This window comes from Ursus maritimus, unplaced genomic scaffold (genome assembly GCF_017311325.1).
Source record: "Ursus maritimus isolate PB19 unplaced genomic scaffold, ASM1731132v1 scaffold_35, whole genome shotgun sequence".
Taxonomy (NCBI): Eukaryota; Metazoa; Chordata; class Mammalia; order Carnivora; family Ursidae; genus Ursus; species Ursus maritimus.
Genome location: NW_024426119.1, coordinates 7,682,090 through 7,697,167, shown reverse-complemented (window position 1 = coordinate 7,697,167; position 15,078 = coordinate 7,682,090). Strand labels below are relative to the sequence as shown.

Below are 15,078 nucleotides of genomic sequence, written 5' to 3'. Positions count from 1 at the left end.
GATGACAAAAGTGAGGCTTACAGGTAATTCTTACCTAGAATTAGTTTGCCAAACACTTGACAGATTACATTTGAAATACTGGCTAAACCAGTCATGCAAGAATTCTAATCAATTTAGACTTACGGAAAATATGTTTAAATATAATCATCAATTCCAATGCAAAGCTTTCATATTCAATATAAAGTCAGTTTTCCTCAATTATGCCACATTTTCTTACTGGCAAAGGAAGTAGTGAGATGTCATATTACTTGTTCTTAACTTGAAGTATTTCTGATTGATAGGTCCTTAAACTCTTAATGGAACAAGAAGCAGATGAAAACTGGACAAATTCCACTTCTCCACCTCACCCTTGGGTATCTGTTTTTAGTCTTCTAAACCTTTTTTGTATCACGTTACAATTACTGCTTTAAAAATCAACTCCACTGAGGGACACTAACCGGATAAAGTGATAGCTCAACTCCCAGGGCACAGGAATGACTGTGTAGCAAGCTGAGGGAGAAAGCCTGGAAGCCACCCAAAATGCCCTAGGTTAATGTTTCTAAATCTAATTCATTCATGGCTGTATCAGAGCCCAACTCCTGTCCTCTCCCAGCCCAGCCCACAGACTCGGTCTTCCTTGAGACTGAAGGCGCAAGGTACACAATTTCAGCTACCTTATGTGGTAATGCTAATCCTAACTCCTAGGGGCATCTTTTGTCACCATCTGCTTTGAGTACCTAGCACAGTACTAATCACAGACAATGCAAAAATTCTATAACTACTTGTTCTTTAGGCTTTCTGGCTTAACATCACTTGCACTGGTTGTGGTTGAGAATCTCCTTCAGGCTTGATTCACTTTTTGGCAACTAGGAAAACAGCTCTTCCAGAAGTATGCAGTGTTGTTCCTCCACAAGCCACAGTAAACTAACTCCAGTCCTTATAGAGTCCAAGGTCTGCCATTTTGTCAAAGGTAAATAAGCCCAAATGGGATTAGTGCTCCCTTCATCTTGAGGCAAAAATAGCTTTTTCCCATCCTCACTATGGCTTGCACTTTATTATGTGACTTTCTATTTTAAGTATGAATGCTTTAACTGGTGTCACCTTAGACCTAAAGTAGTTCTTACATTTACAAGTGTGGCCAGAGGTCATGACCACAAAATTTAATAAAATGCTTGCTGACTCCAAACTGCCTGCATTTCTACTCTTAAGAGTCAGAATGAGTCATCAAATGACCATAAGGTCAAGTAGCCAAACAAGTATCATACATTATAACCAGCTAACTACTTTCTGTCTTCCATCCAAAATCAGTAGGTGGTATGCTCATCATCCTTAAAGGTATTTATGGAGAGGCTATTGGCCATGTGTTAGGGGATGCTAAAAGCAGTAAACCAATCTGACAAGGGTGGGGGCTAGATAACATCCCTTCCAAACTGAAGATTCTAGAAAGTTAAATTTTTTTCTCTCAGGCCACCACTGCCTGTGTAATTCTGTAGTTCCCCCAGCACCCTTTGACCTTACCTGCATATGGGCCACTGGGTTACTTACTGGTCACCTCACTATGAAAGACAGGTTATCCAGAGGGGAGGGGGCTGAGGGGAGGGGGTAACAGGGTGATGGGTATTAAGGGGGGGCACGTGTTGTGATATGCACTGGATGTTATATGTAACTAATGAATCACTGAACACTACGTCAAAAACTAATGATGTACAATACAGTGGCTAACTGAACACAATTAAAAAAAAAGACAGGTTATCATGAAGAGACAGAGCTCAGACAATTACATAACTTATGTAAAATACAAGAGTCATAATGGATTACTGAGAAAATAGTGTATGCATTATCAAGGGCTATACAAAATTGTGTGATGATGTTACACAGAGCTTCTGAATTCCCAAAGCCCTGTTGCCCCTATGTTCAGGCTAATGAGGAAGAGACTGGACTATAAAAAATCAGTTCCTAGTACAAATTTGCACTGAGACTTTGGAGCACATCCAATTTCCATAGCGACTGCATAAAGTACACTAGCATAGAAATCAATATATCTGAAATTAGGATGCAAGCTTTCTCAGTGTGAGTAAAAAAGCTGGTGGTCACAGCATCTGTGCTTTTTTCTCCACAGCCTCAGAATGAAAGAAGTCTCACAATCTCCGATCCCTCATTCTTTTTTAAAGGTCTCCTGTCACCAGGTCACGTCTTCCAAAGCATTACTATAGGATCTTGCTTTCTGGATTTATTTTCCCAGTTGAAGAAAGAATTTATTTGTCATTTCCCACAGTTGACAGTGATTTTAAGTGCTTCCCCAGAAACGTCATAGGAGCGGACTGTTTTCTACAGGATCCATCCAGAGCTCCTGAATTCGAGGTTGGTGAGAGGAAAGATAAAGGAGTTCGGAGGCTTTCATGAGCAGGGGGTAGAGAAAAGAGCGGTGCCTCTGCTCTAAGGGTGATCATGAATCCTGCCTTTGAGGGGAAGGACAGCCCCACAGGAGCCAGAGACCCGCTCCAAGTAGCCGTAAGAACAGGTCCTCCAGCCCTCGGCCACGAAGCGCCAGCGCTGGAGGCTGCCCAGTACCGGCAACCTCTGGGCACCCCAACTCCGGACCTCAACGACAGCCGCCGTCGGTTCTGAGGCCAGCCAGAGGCGCCCGGCCGCTTTCCCACCCCCTACCCGAACTCACAGCCAGTCTCCTTCTTGATCTCCTCGAGCTCTTCGTCCCGCAGTAACGTGGAAGCCCGAGACCCCATCACCAAACCGGGAGCTCCTTCGGGAGCAGGGGCGTCTGAAGCGACAGCGGCGGCGGGAGGGAGGGTGGGAGGGAAGGGAAGGCCCAGGGTCAAGAAGCGAGAGGGCAGTGTTTCTACTGCGGACCCGGGAGGGAACCCAGGGGTAGCAAGAGGGGGAGGGCGGTCCCCGAGAATGAGCCAATGAGGAGCGAGGCTGCGCCCGGCGCAGGAGCCGACGTCGGCCGTTCCAGCCCCAGCCCCCGAATGAATCAGCCCAGCGCAGGGCCGGGTATTCCTAAGGACGGACCACGCCCCCGGAAGCGTGATGCCACCGGCCTTAAAAAGGCGATGCCACTCTGGCTCTACCGACCGCAATTAAAAGGGAAACGCCATCAACCCACAGTTTTACAGCGAGCTAACCTGAGGCAGGGAGCATAGCCAACCCGTTTCTCACAGAACTCTGAAAGTGGAAACCCCACCCACAGGTGGCACGGATTGCAGAGAGAAACTATAAAAATAGACCAAACATCTCTTGGGGCAACTCTAGGGTGTGTCTCTTGGGAACTGCATGCTGGGAGTTCCACCTCCTCCTTTTTTCTGGAGGTCCTCCCACCTCCTGGCCACTGGGGGCGCTCGGGAGCAAGCCTCCGGGTCGAGCGCCGATTGGCTCCTCGGGAAACAGCCGGGACCTCTGGTTCCGCCAAGCTGGCGTCCGCTCTGCGGTGTGGGTTTTCAGTCCCGTGTACTTTTCTCCTGTTTTTTCGGCTCTGTCCTTTGATAACCGCCAGCGCTGGCTTGGAACACCCTGAAAGTTCTTCCTTACCAGCGGTACCTCCTTTTTTAGTTCAAGACTGAAGCTGAAGGAAGTCACCATTTGGCTGAAATTGGGACAGGATTTCCCAAACTTCCTTCGGGAAAAAAATAACCTAACGGTGGACAAGATTGAATTCCTAGCGTATGGCCCGCCGTTTATTTGGAGTTTATTGTTTTGTCTTAAAAATGAGGAGTTTTGCATTTTATTTTTATATTTTTCTTTGTTTTTCTTGAAAATGTTTAAGCCGCCCGTTAACTAATTTAGCCCTCTGCGTGAACCGGTTCTTTTTCTGTGGCTTTAATGCCTTTTCACCCTCTCTCCACCCTTCTGAGTGTTGCTTTATGCATAACCGGTTTGAGATACGGAAGAACCAAATTCTAACCACTGTCATTTAGTACCTAAACCACTTTTTTAAGCTTTACCTACGGTTTTGACGACTTAGCATGAGGCCAAGGTTCTAGTCTCACTGAGTTGTTTTCATGATTGACCTGCTCTTGTCTGTTCTAGTGTTGTCTCCTTTCAAACGCACTGACATGGCAGCCGGATTGGTCATGTGTAAATTGTGATAGTTCTAAGCGTCTTATGCTTTGGTTGGTAACAGTGTCAAATTCTGGAAATGTTACTAATGCATAAGAGGCCAGAAGAATTTAGATCCTAGATATTTCTGGGTGGGCAGCTTATGGCAGCATGTATTGGCAAATATTTTGCCAGCATCAGTTTTTTTCACTTGTTTTTTTTAGTTTTTCTTTCTTCCTTCTTTCCTTCCTTCCTTCCTTCCTTTCTTTTTTTATTGGTGTTAAAAAGATATATGTACGTGCCATTTAAAATCCTCTAAAATGTTCTGCTTGTTCCACTTAGCTAAGGAATGAAAGGTAGTATTACCCCATTTTATAGACAAAGAAGTCAAACCTACAGTGCCTGAAGTCTTATGGCTTTCAGTTTCCCATGTATAAATTAGAGTTGGGGCTTGCAATAGTCCTTTTCTCATTATTGTTCTAAAAAGATGAGCAAAACTGAATTACTCTCATTTTTCTTTTTCTTGTCCCTTCTAGGTATGGGGAAAGGGAAAATAACCTCATTCCCCCCAAAATATTTTTTTAAATCCTGGATCTCTTTTATTTTCAAGTGTTTGGATACTTAAAGAAGATTATTTGAAGACTGCTTTTGGAATCAAATAGCATGGATCCCAGCAGTGACTACCATTTCCTCAATCAGATTTTGTGGAGAAGGGTGAAACTCACATTGGTTTGTGGCATATTTGAGGGGGTACTCCAGCATGTGGACCCTAACAAGATTGTTGTCCTGAAGAAAGGTCTCATTTTATTTGTCGTTATCTTTTGCCTTTAAGAAATTAATAGTTAAGTTTGGGTGAGGGCTCTGGGGGCTTCATTAGCAACTGGGAGGGAGGCATTCCTATTCTAGGGAAGAGTTAAGAGGAAGATTAGAATGCTGTTTTCCCTAACAGAAAACATGGCTGCATCTGTGGGCTTGTCCCCACTTTTATACTTTTATTGACATGATAGTGGAAATTTTCAGTGTATAGATTCTTTTTCATTGGGTGCTTCTTTTAATTGCTTACTATATGCATATTGAAATTAAAATTAGCCACTCTATTAAGTAGAATTACTTTTGGCTTAAACAGACAAATTCACAAAGACAGGGGTTAATTTTTGACATGCAAAAGGTAGTCCAGAGGTAGGCTGCTAAGGAATAGTGCAGTGGCTTGAAGATGCGGGGAGGGACCAGGTGTCTTGTGATTTTGCCACCTCAGGGATGATGTATTATCCTCATGGTCACAAGGTAGCCTCTAACCTCCCAGCTTCAATTCTGTTCATTGTAAGGGTTGCAATTCAGGAACAGTCAAGTGGAAGAGATGCATAGGTCAAGGTCTGTGGGAAGGAGCTCAGAGTGTCCATGCGGCCTCTGGGTGTACCACCCTCCTAGTTCCTACATGTGCTCATCTTTAAGCTCCAATATATAGTTTTTTTTTCAGCTAGAATGTTAACTTGCTAGGGTAGTTGTTCACCTGGCATACGTTTCAAGTTCACAATTGAAACATGTATAAATGGCATTTGAGAGATTAGTGTTATTGTTAAGCCATATTATAAGTTAGAATAGACCTTTGTGGACCATGGTGGGGCTATACCAGACTTTTGTAATATTAATTCATTCAGTAATCATTTATTGATAGTTTTGTATCACAGACACTGTGATAGGTACCAGGGATATAGATAAGAATAACATGGTCCCTGTCCTTAAAAAAACTTAGTGTGGTAAGGAAGTAGAAAGGTATAATGCAGTGTGGTATCCTCTCTGATAGAATGATGCACGAGATGCTATGGAAACACCAAGATTTGGTTAATTCAGATCTGGGGGTGGTAGGGTTAAGATAGTGGGGAAGGAGTCCCAAAGGTGAGTAAGATTTAACTGGATGGGGAAAGAGTGGTAAATGTTTTAAGCCAGTGATTCTCAAACTTTATCTGTGTATCAGAATCACCTGGGGGACTTGTTAAAACACAGATTGCTGGGCCACCCTCCAAGAGTTTCTGATTCTTAAGGTCTGGGATGGGGCGTAAGAATTTACATTTCTAACAAGTTTCCTGGTGACGGTGGTGCTCAGCAGGAGACCCACACTTTGAGAAAACCATAGTTTTACGTAGAAGTAGCGTCATGTACAAAAAATGTAGACCCATGAAAACTTGGTTCATTCAGAAAACCTAACTAAATTTCCCTATGGGGATGTAGTGAGACTTAAGGATGGAGAAGTGGGTATGGGACTGATCAAAAGGCCTTACCTGGGGCGCCTGGGTGGCGCAGTCGTTAAGTGTCTGCCTTCGGCTCAGGGCATGATCCTGGCGTTCTGGGATCGAGCCCCACATCAGGCTCCTCTGCTGGCAGCCTGCTTCTTCCTCTCCCACTCCCCCTGCTTGGGTTCCCTCTCGCTGGCTGTCTGTCTCTGTCAAAAAAAAGAAAAAAAAGGCCTTACCATATTATAGAATTTGGACACTTCTGAAAGCAATGAGGAAAAATTTGAAAGATTTTTTTTAAGTAGGCTCTAGGCCTAGTGTGGGGCCTGAACTTATAACCATGAGATCGAGAGTTGTTTGCTCTACTGCCCAAGCTAGCAAGACACCCCACAATCTGAAAGATTTTTAAGTGGGAGACATCTAAGTTTTCAGACTCATTGTCTGAGATTTTTAATGCCGTGTTAGTTAGGAACCATGCTCAGCTGCTGGAAAGAGATTCATGTACAGTGGCTTAAAGTAGGAATTTATTCTCTTATATAAAAGAAGGCAGGCCTCTCAGGGCTGCTGTGAGTCTCCCCAGACTTGGCAGAGATCCAGGATTATCCATCTTTATGCTCTACCATTTTCATGACTTCAAACCTCAAGATCCTGTGATGGCCTGGTAGCTGGTAGACATTACAGATAGGAGGAAGAGGAAAGAGGGGTGGGAGGGTGTTCCCCCTAGCTGAGTCAGTCCCCTTAAAGAGATGCCCTGGAGGTCCAAGAAACCACCACTGTCTGTGGGGAGACTAAGCTCATTGCTAGCCTGAATAAATGACATTGAGTTGAAAAGAATCAAGATATGCCACATGCTTGTTCAACATAGCATTCAGTTTAAATGAAATATTTTGGTATATTTCTCTCTAGTCTCTAATTACATAGATGTTATATAGTTGACATAGTAATTTAGGTATATCATATTTTTTTTACTTAACATGATAAAAAGCATTTTCTCATGTTATTTGAAACTCCAATTTAATAGCTAAACTTTTGATTTTTAAAAAATTTTTTTCTTTTTTTTAGAGAGAGAAAGTACACATGAAGGGGGTGGGGGGCAGAGGGAAAGAAAATCTTAGGCAGGTTCTATCCCAGGACCCTGAGATCATGACCTGAGCCAAAGGCAGACACTTTACCAACTGAGCCATCCAGGTGCCCCTAACACTGGAATTTTTTTTTTTTAATGCTGATGTGTATCTTTCCTAAATTTTTGCTAGTTTTATAGGTAAAAAGTGATATTTCATCTTGGCATGTTTAAAAAATATTCCTAAAGAAGTTGAATATATTTCTTTACACTTCTTTACTAAATTTATGCACTACTGGGACAAAGCAGGGAGTATTTTCACTATGACAGCAATGTGAAGGAAGAACTGAATTAGGGAGAAACTAGAGGCAAAAAGCAAGGGATCCAATAAAGGGAACATGATGGGGGTCAGAGCTAAAGCTCAGCAAGGAATGGAAAAGAGAAGACAGATTTTAGAAATACATAAGAGATGGGATAAGTAACCTGGTAATCAGTTAGATAATTAAAGAGCAATGGAAGGGTGCCTGGGTGGCTCAGTCAGTTAAGCATCCTACTCTTTTTTTTTTTTTTTTTCTGCGAGAGAGCACGAGCAAGGGAGGAGAGGCAGAGGGAGAAGGAGAAGCAGGCTCCCTGTTGAGCAGAGAGCCCTACGTGGGGCTCGATCCCAGGACCCTGAGATCACGACCCAAGCTGAAGCCAGATGCTTAAACACCTGAGCCACCCAGGTGCCCCTAAGCATCCAGCTCTTAATTTTGGCTCAGATCATGATGTCAGGGTCATAAGATTGAGCCCCACGTTGGGTTCTACACTGAGCGTGCAGCCTACTTATGATCCTCTCCCTTTCCCTCTGTCTCTCCCCAGCCCTGCACACGTGCTCTTAAATAAATAAATAAATAGCAATGGAAAATGACTACTACATTTATGACTCAGAAGATTAGGTATATAGTACAGTTATTTTTTTTTAAGATTTTATTTATTTATTTGACAGAGATAGAGACAGCCAGCGAGAGAGGGAAAACAAGCAGGGGGAGTGGGAGAAGAAGAAGCAGGCTCATAGCGGAGGAGCCTGATGTGGGGCTCGATGCCACAACGCCGGGATCACGCCCTGAGCCAAAGGCAGATGCTTAACCGCTGTGCCACCCAGGCGCCCCTATAGTACAGTTATTAATTGATAGAAATTGGAAGAGGAAGTTTGTGGGTTACTAGGAGAAGATAATGATTTCAGTTTGAGAATCTTATAGTAAGCCTGCTACTAGTCATTTGGAAATGAGTGGAGCTCAGAGAAATAATCTGTGCTGTAGAAATAGTGGATATTGAAGGCACAGTCCAAAGAGCATGTGACTCTTGATCTCAGGGTCGTGAGTTTGAGCCCCACATTGGGTGTAGAGATTACTTATGTTTAAAAAAAAAAAAAAGAAAGGAAAAAGAAATGGGGGGGGGTGAGGATGTCAGAGGTAGTGGAGGCAGTTGAAGAGATGGGAAGGAGCAAATGAGGGAGACTGTAACATTGGTTCAGAGTTGCATATTAAAATACCCGAGGCCTGGGTTTGAATCCTGACTCTGTCTTTAATTAGGGTGATCTTGACCAAGTTATTCAACCTTTCTCAGTCTCAGATTCGACCATAACAGAGATAATGAAGTGCCTCTCTCGTTACGTTACTGGAGAATTAAATGTAGGCAAATAATTAGCATGGTGCCTAGCTCTGAGTCGGTGCTCAGTATGGTAGCTCTACGAAATTAGTAGGAAAGAACTAAACTTGAAGTGTGTCCTATAAGCCAAAGAAGAAAGGAAAGAACAGTATTGTCAAAGGATACATGGGAGCCAAGGGTGATAAGACTATAAACTTCTTTTTGGATTTGAAAAATAGACAGTTGTGGGGTGCCTGGGTGGCTCAGTTGGTTAAGCATCTGCCTTCAGCTCAGGTCATGATCCTGGGGTCCTGGGATTAAGCCCCACATCGGGCTCCCTGCTGGCCCGGCGGCGGGGGGAGCCTCCTGCTTGCGCTCTCTCTCTCTGTCAAATAAATAAAATCTTAAAAAAGAAAAAGAAAGAAAAATAGGCAGTTGTGATTTTTGACCTCAGTAAGAATATATTCAGTGGAACAGGAGGGTGGAACTCAATTATTTTGGATTGCTGAGCGATATGGAAATATACAGCTGCTGGGACACTTACATCTAGAGAAATGACACCATATTGTAGATAAGACATCTAAACTGCTCCTGACTCTCTTACCTACTCACAGAAGAGCCCTATATTTGGGCTAGAAGTTGGATTATTGTCCTTGACAGTATTTTCGAGCATGTAGCATGGCATGAAACAGGGTGTGGACTCTAGAAGTAGTCAGCTGCCTTAAAATTTTATCTGGAATTAGGCAGAGTAAAAATCAATAGAAATATAATAAATAGATAGTCCTGAGCCTCAAGGGCCCCAAGAGTCTTGGGAGAAGTTTAAATGTACCGTACTACTCCTGCCCTTTAAGTTCCTCTTGGACCATTCTGAGGTTCCCTCTGTTCGTTGTCCTTCTTGTTTCAAGGCTATAGCTTTGTAATTTATTTTTGAGTCTTCATTTCTTGGGGAAAATAATTTGGGGATTTTTATAAAACTCAGATATGGTGCTTTTTAAAAAAGATTTATCTATTCTAGAGAGAAAGTCAGTGAGTGGAGGGAGGGACAGAGGAAGAGGGAAAGGAGGGAGAGAATCCTCAAGCAGAGTGGGGAGCCCGACACAGGGCTCGATCTCAGGACACTAAGATCATGACCTGAGGGGCACCTGGGTGGCTCAGTTGTTAAGGGTCTCCTTGGACTCAGGTTATGATCCCAGGGTCCTGGGATCAAACCCTATGTCAGGCTCCCTGCTTGGCGGGGAGCCTGCTTTTCCCTCTCCCTCTGCCTGCTGCTCCCTCTGCTTGTGCTCTCTCTCTCTGTCAAATAAATAGAAAAAAAAATCTTAAAAAAAAAACAAAGAAAAGATCATGACCTGAGCCGAAACCAAGAGTTGGACGCTTAACCAAATGAGCCACCCTGGCACCCCTAGGTATGGCACTTTTGAGAGGCATTATTTTCTTATAATTTTAGGGAAATGCTATTTTTTATTAACTGAATGAATTGTTTTCCGTAACAGTGAAGAATGTGGAGACTGGTCGAAGTGTTCCAGGAGTGAAGATGTTTTTTGGGCATGAGATTCTGAACGGTGAGAGCTGCACGTTCCCTGACTGTTGGTAGTGGGATTTGTGGTAGTCGTAAATTCATTGCTCTGCCTCATTCCAGTATTTGAAAAAAAAAAAAAAAGAGATGTTGTGTTGCCTTTAATATTGCTCTTATGAACTCTTAAAGTTCGTATTTGAGACTTGACATGTATCTTACTTTTTCGGTGGGTACTATGAGAAGAATCGTCATAGAGAATTTTAATCATCTTGGTTTTACAATGTGAGGACGGCTGGTGCTCGTTACTAGAGACTCAGTCAGTGAGTAGTTAGGAATCTCAACCGCAAGGAATTGTCTTGCTCAGCAATTGAATTTAGCACTATGGAATCAGTACCTTCGCTGTCCCTTATCTGAGCCCTGGGGGCCAAATGTTTCAGAATTCAGAAATCTGGATTTTTGGAAAATCTAACACAGTGTATACTCTTTATATTATATAAATCTCAAGCAGTTCTGGGAAATACTCTGTAATAACACATTTCTACAGGGAAACGGGTGGATAATCATTCTAAATGGAATAAAATAGGACTATAAATAGTATGCAGTTAGGTTTTGCTGCCAAAATTTTTAGTTTTTTAGTTTTCAGAGATTTTTGGATTTGGGAATTGCAAGCTGCAGCTCTGTTTTTCATTTCTGCCAGCAAAAACCATTTAGCAAGAGTAGGTCCAACTGTTTGCCAAAAAGAGTAGATGTGGAAGCTCTTCTGGTCAGTGTACTTCAGACGAGCCAAATAGGATAAAAGACACGGGAAGCAAGAGGTGTTCTACTTTCAAGAACTCAAAAGCAGAAGGCCCTCCAAGGAGGAGTAAAGATCAGCATAGGGTGGAGGAGTGGGGAGAGCTGGAGATCTGGGACCTAATAGAGCTGTTTATGTCTTACCAGTGGGGCAGATAGGAGGAAAGGAAAGGACTCCTGCAGACCAGAGGCTACTGCTGCTCAAAAGATTGCTTTGTTTTGTGAGAGAAGTAGAATTGAGAGACAGATGGAAGTCTCACCAAATTAATGACTGCCAATCCAGATTTATTTCAAGGCAGACAGTTCCAGCCAGCTATCTAAGTGTCCTTTCTCGCAGAGTATGCTACTAGAAACACTCGTTGTCCCTCGAACACCTTTTTGTAGTGGCTGTGAGGGTGGTGGTAGTAGTGGGATTCTTTTTTTTTTTTTAAAGATTTTATTTTTAAGTAATCTCTACACCCGACATGGGGCTCAAACTCACAACCCCAAGATCAAGAGTCGCATGCTCTACCAACTAAGCCAACCTTGCGCCCCCGTGGTGGAGTTCTTACTGTGTTTTAGCTATTAGCCTTTGCACTGGATCAGAGCTCTGGACTGGAACAAAGCTAGGCTGTGGATGGGTTTGTAAAGAGAAGTAAAGGAATCGCTACTACCATCTCCCTAGTTTCAAAGAAGGCTAACTGTTTGACCAGCTTTGTGAACTGTATACATGGATTTCATCTCTTTCTAAATTCTTAAGACTTGGCCTTTGTTCATAATTTTTAGTGCAAAGGACTTCTCCTGCTTTGCCCTGTGGTTCAACCAGCCATGGGTTGAGACTTTTTCTACTCTCCCTGAAAAGCACTTTGAGTAAGAATTATTGAAATGAAGAATAATACTAACTGGAATTTAAACAAAACCTTGAAACAAAAATAAATTTAAAAAATTAAATCAAGAAGAATAATTGACTAGTCAGTATTTTTAGTGACTTCCACTTTATCTGCCCCAGACTCAGCATCTCAATGGTGCTGGTACAGGGGAAAGGGACATTTTGAAACATAGTGACCCCTGAGTGGATCTTCTCTGAGTAATCCTTAAGTATACTTAATTGACTCTAAAATGCCGTTAATTATAAATACACTATTACTTTTCACATCCCAAGAAAGAAAAAGTAGCTGCCAATTAAACTGTCATGTGCACTTACTGTAAATCGTATCTGATTTCAGAGCTGTTTAAAATGTGCACCTTAGACTCAATGATATGCAATATTGCCCTACATTCCCTGCACTGTTAGGTTAAAAATAAAATTTTTCAGAATCTGTGGAATGTTTCATATTTCTTTTGTGATTTCTAGTCTAGCTTTTATTGCCTTTCATGTCACTGAACTGTTTCAATTCACAATAATGGCACCTCGGATAAACCTCAGTGGCTTCGGTACTGCCACTGTGCAAAACTCGCATCACTGAACTGTTAATGCACCAGCTTGTGAGAGTGCAAGGGACCGATCCGGGAAGGATGTGAGAGAAAACCCCCAAACAGTACACGGTGTGAGGGAAGATGCATTATGGTGGGAATTAATAGGAAAGAAAACCTCTCTCTAGAACCAATCTGCACGACTACAGAGGTGCCCCGGACCATGTAGGGAGCTTTCTAATCCTGCTGAATGACCAGTGAAGCTAGGTAGGAACGTAATATCAGGTATCTTCAGTACTGTGAATAGGCTCTTCCGCTCTATTTATTGCTCTCCAGTGAAGGACTCTATGGACTAATATTTCATTTCCAATTACTGTGTATGGTACCTAGTCAGACTGTGGTAGAGGGAGACAGGGGAGTGGTTAATTGTGTTCAGATTGGAAACTCTGTTGGAAGCCATTTGGTTATTTTACAGTGGAACTGCTGGATGAAGTGGAACAGGGTGCGATGAGAGAAAAGGCATCTTCTGTCAGGTATGGTGGAATAATTTTCTTAATTATGATTTTAGTCAAATGTACACATTAGGGTAGAAAGCCTTACCTCTAATTCATTAGCTATGTAATTTCTCAAATGGTCTGGGGTAATAGAAATGAGAAGAAATAGATGGGTATTTTCTTCCATCTTTAGATGGTATCTTCAAATCAGTGTAAAAGCACTGGATGAGTGTGGGTCCTCTATGAAACGGAGGTCTAGATTCTTTGCCATTGATGCGTGGCAAAATCTGTGTAAACATCAGCAACAAAGAACAAGTTCATCTGAGTGTTGTTTTTTGTAAGCATAGTCTAAATACAGAAAGAACCAGGATGGATAAAGGTGAAGACCTAGACATATGTGAGCCTCTTTCTCCTGCCTCTGAGCCACCAACCACCTCTCTGCTGAGTGACCTAAAGTACAGCCCATCAGGTGAGTACTGGGGCTCTGAATTGTCTAGCCTCTCTTTATTGTGGTTCAAAACTCTTTAGAGTTGGCATAACTCTGAGTTAAGCTTCTTTTTTTTTTTTTTAAGATTTTATTTATTTATTTGATAGAGAGAGCACACAAGCAGGGGGAGTGGGAGAGGGAGAAGCAGGTGCCCCAGTGAGCAGGGAGCCACTCAATCCCAGGATCCCAGGGTCATGACCTGAGCTGAAGGCAGATGCTTAACTGACTGAGCCACCAGGTGCCCCTGAGTTAAGGTTCTATATGTAATGCTGAGCTAGGCCATTGCTTCTAGGCTCTGAATTAAGATAAAATATTGTGATTCATTTATTTAATAATTGAGGGCACACTATATGCCAGACATTGGAGATGCCAAAACGTGGTGTCTCTGCCTTCACTGAGCTCTGATACAGGAAACGGACACTAAGATAAAGGAGTATAACATAAAATATGCTAGTGCCAAATGCTAAGGAGAAAAAAATAGAAGGAAGAAAAGTGTGTGAAGAGGGTGGTTTAACAATTTTAGGGTGTTTAGGACAGGCCTCACAAAAAATGGTGACATTTGAGCAAAAGCCTGAAGGAGGTGAGAGACCAAGCTGTGTGGCTATCTGGAGGAAATGTTTTTTAGGCAGAAAAAAGAATGAATCTAAAGGCCCTGAGATAGGAACATGCCAGGATCTTGAAGGAGCAGCCAGATCAGTGTGATCAGTGTAGTTGGAGCAAGGAGAGAGGTAGTTGGAGCTGAAGTGGGGTAGGCATATCACGGAGGTCATCCTAGATCATTGTAGGGACTTGAGCTTCTACTCTGAAGTGAGAAGGGGAACCATTGGGAGATTTTTGGTTTTATCATTTCTCTAATGACTAAGTATGTTAAGGATCTTTTCATGTCCTTATTTGCTAACTGAATATCTTTGGTGAATTGTCTATTCACATCTTATGTGTATCTTCTTATTGGGTTTTTATTTTTCAGTGTTGGAAGTTCTTTATACATCCTGGATATAAATCTTTTCTCAGATACATGCTTTACAAATATTTCTGCAAGTCTGTGGTTTGTCTTTTTATTCTCTTAAAGTATCTCTCAAAGAGCAGACTTTTTTTTTTTAATTAAACTTAATTGTATTTTATTTATTTGAAAGAGAGAGAAAGCAGAGGGAGCACAAGTGGTGGGGAGAGGCAGAGGGAGAGGGACAAGCAGGCTCCCCACTGAGCTCAGCCCCAAGCCCCCTAAGGATCATGACCTAAGCCAAGGCAGACGTTACCCCCTTCCCCGACTGAGCCACCCAGGTGCCCCAAAAAGCAGACATTTTAAATTTTGATAAAGTACAATTTATCCTTTTTTTTAATGGATTATGCTTTGGAAATCATATCTAAAAAAATTTTTCCTGCTTGGGCACAAAGATTTTTTTCCTATGTTTTCTTCTACAGATTTCATGATTTCAGCCAACATT

General features: G+C 42.4%; 2 protein-coding genes across 4 annotated transcripts in view; one reads left to right on the top strand and one right to left on the bottom strand.

The window, feature by feature from the left end:
- The window catches only part of CHP1 (calcineurin like EF-hand protein 1), a 46,101-nt gene extending 43,236 nt beyond the window's left edge, over positions 1 to 2,865 (bottom strand). The window contains exon 1 of the mRNA XM_008702230.2: positions 2,657 to 2,865. Coding sequence (XP_008700452.1) covers positions 2,657 to 2,723 — 67 coding nt within the window. The 5' untranslated portion in view covers positions 2,724 to 2,865. The remainder of the gene's footprint in view (positions 1 to 2,656) is intronic.
- Positions 2,866 to 3,008: 143 nt separating this feature from the next.
- Positions 3,009 to 15,078, top strand: part of EXD1 (exonuclease 3'-5' domain containing 1) — a 29,824-nt gene continuing 17,754 nt past the window's right edge. Inside the window, exons 1-5 of one of the 3 annotated variants that reach the window (XM_008702232.2) lie at positions 3,009 to 3,530; positions 4,643 to 4,828; positions 10,446 to 10,514; positions 13,128 to 13,185; positions 13,494 to 13,615. In XM_008702232.2, coding sequence (XP_008700454.2) covers positions 4,696 to 4,828; positions 10,446 to 10,514; positions 13,128 to 13,185; positions 13,494 to 13,615 — 382 coding nt within the window. In that variant the 5' untranslated portion in view covers positions 3,009 to 3,530; positions 4,643 to 4,695. Of the gene's footprint in view, positions 3,658 to 4,642; positions 4,829 to 10,339; positions 10,359 to 10,445; positions 10,515 to 13,127; positions 13,186 to 13,493; positions 13,616 to 15,078 lie in introns of those variants that run through there. The other 2 variants (XM_008702231.2, XM_008702233.2) reach the window with 2 other exon arrangements.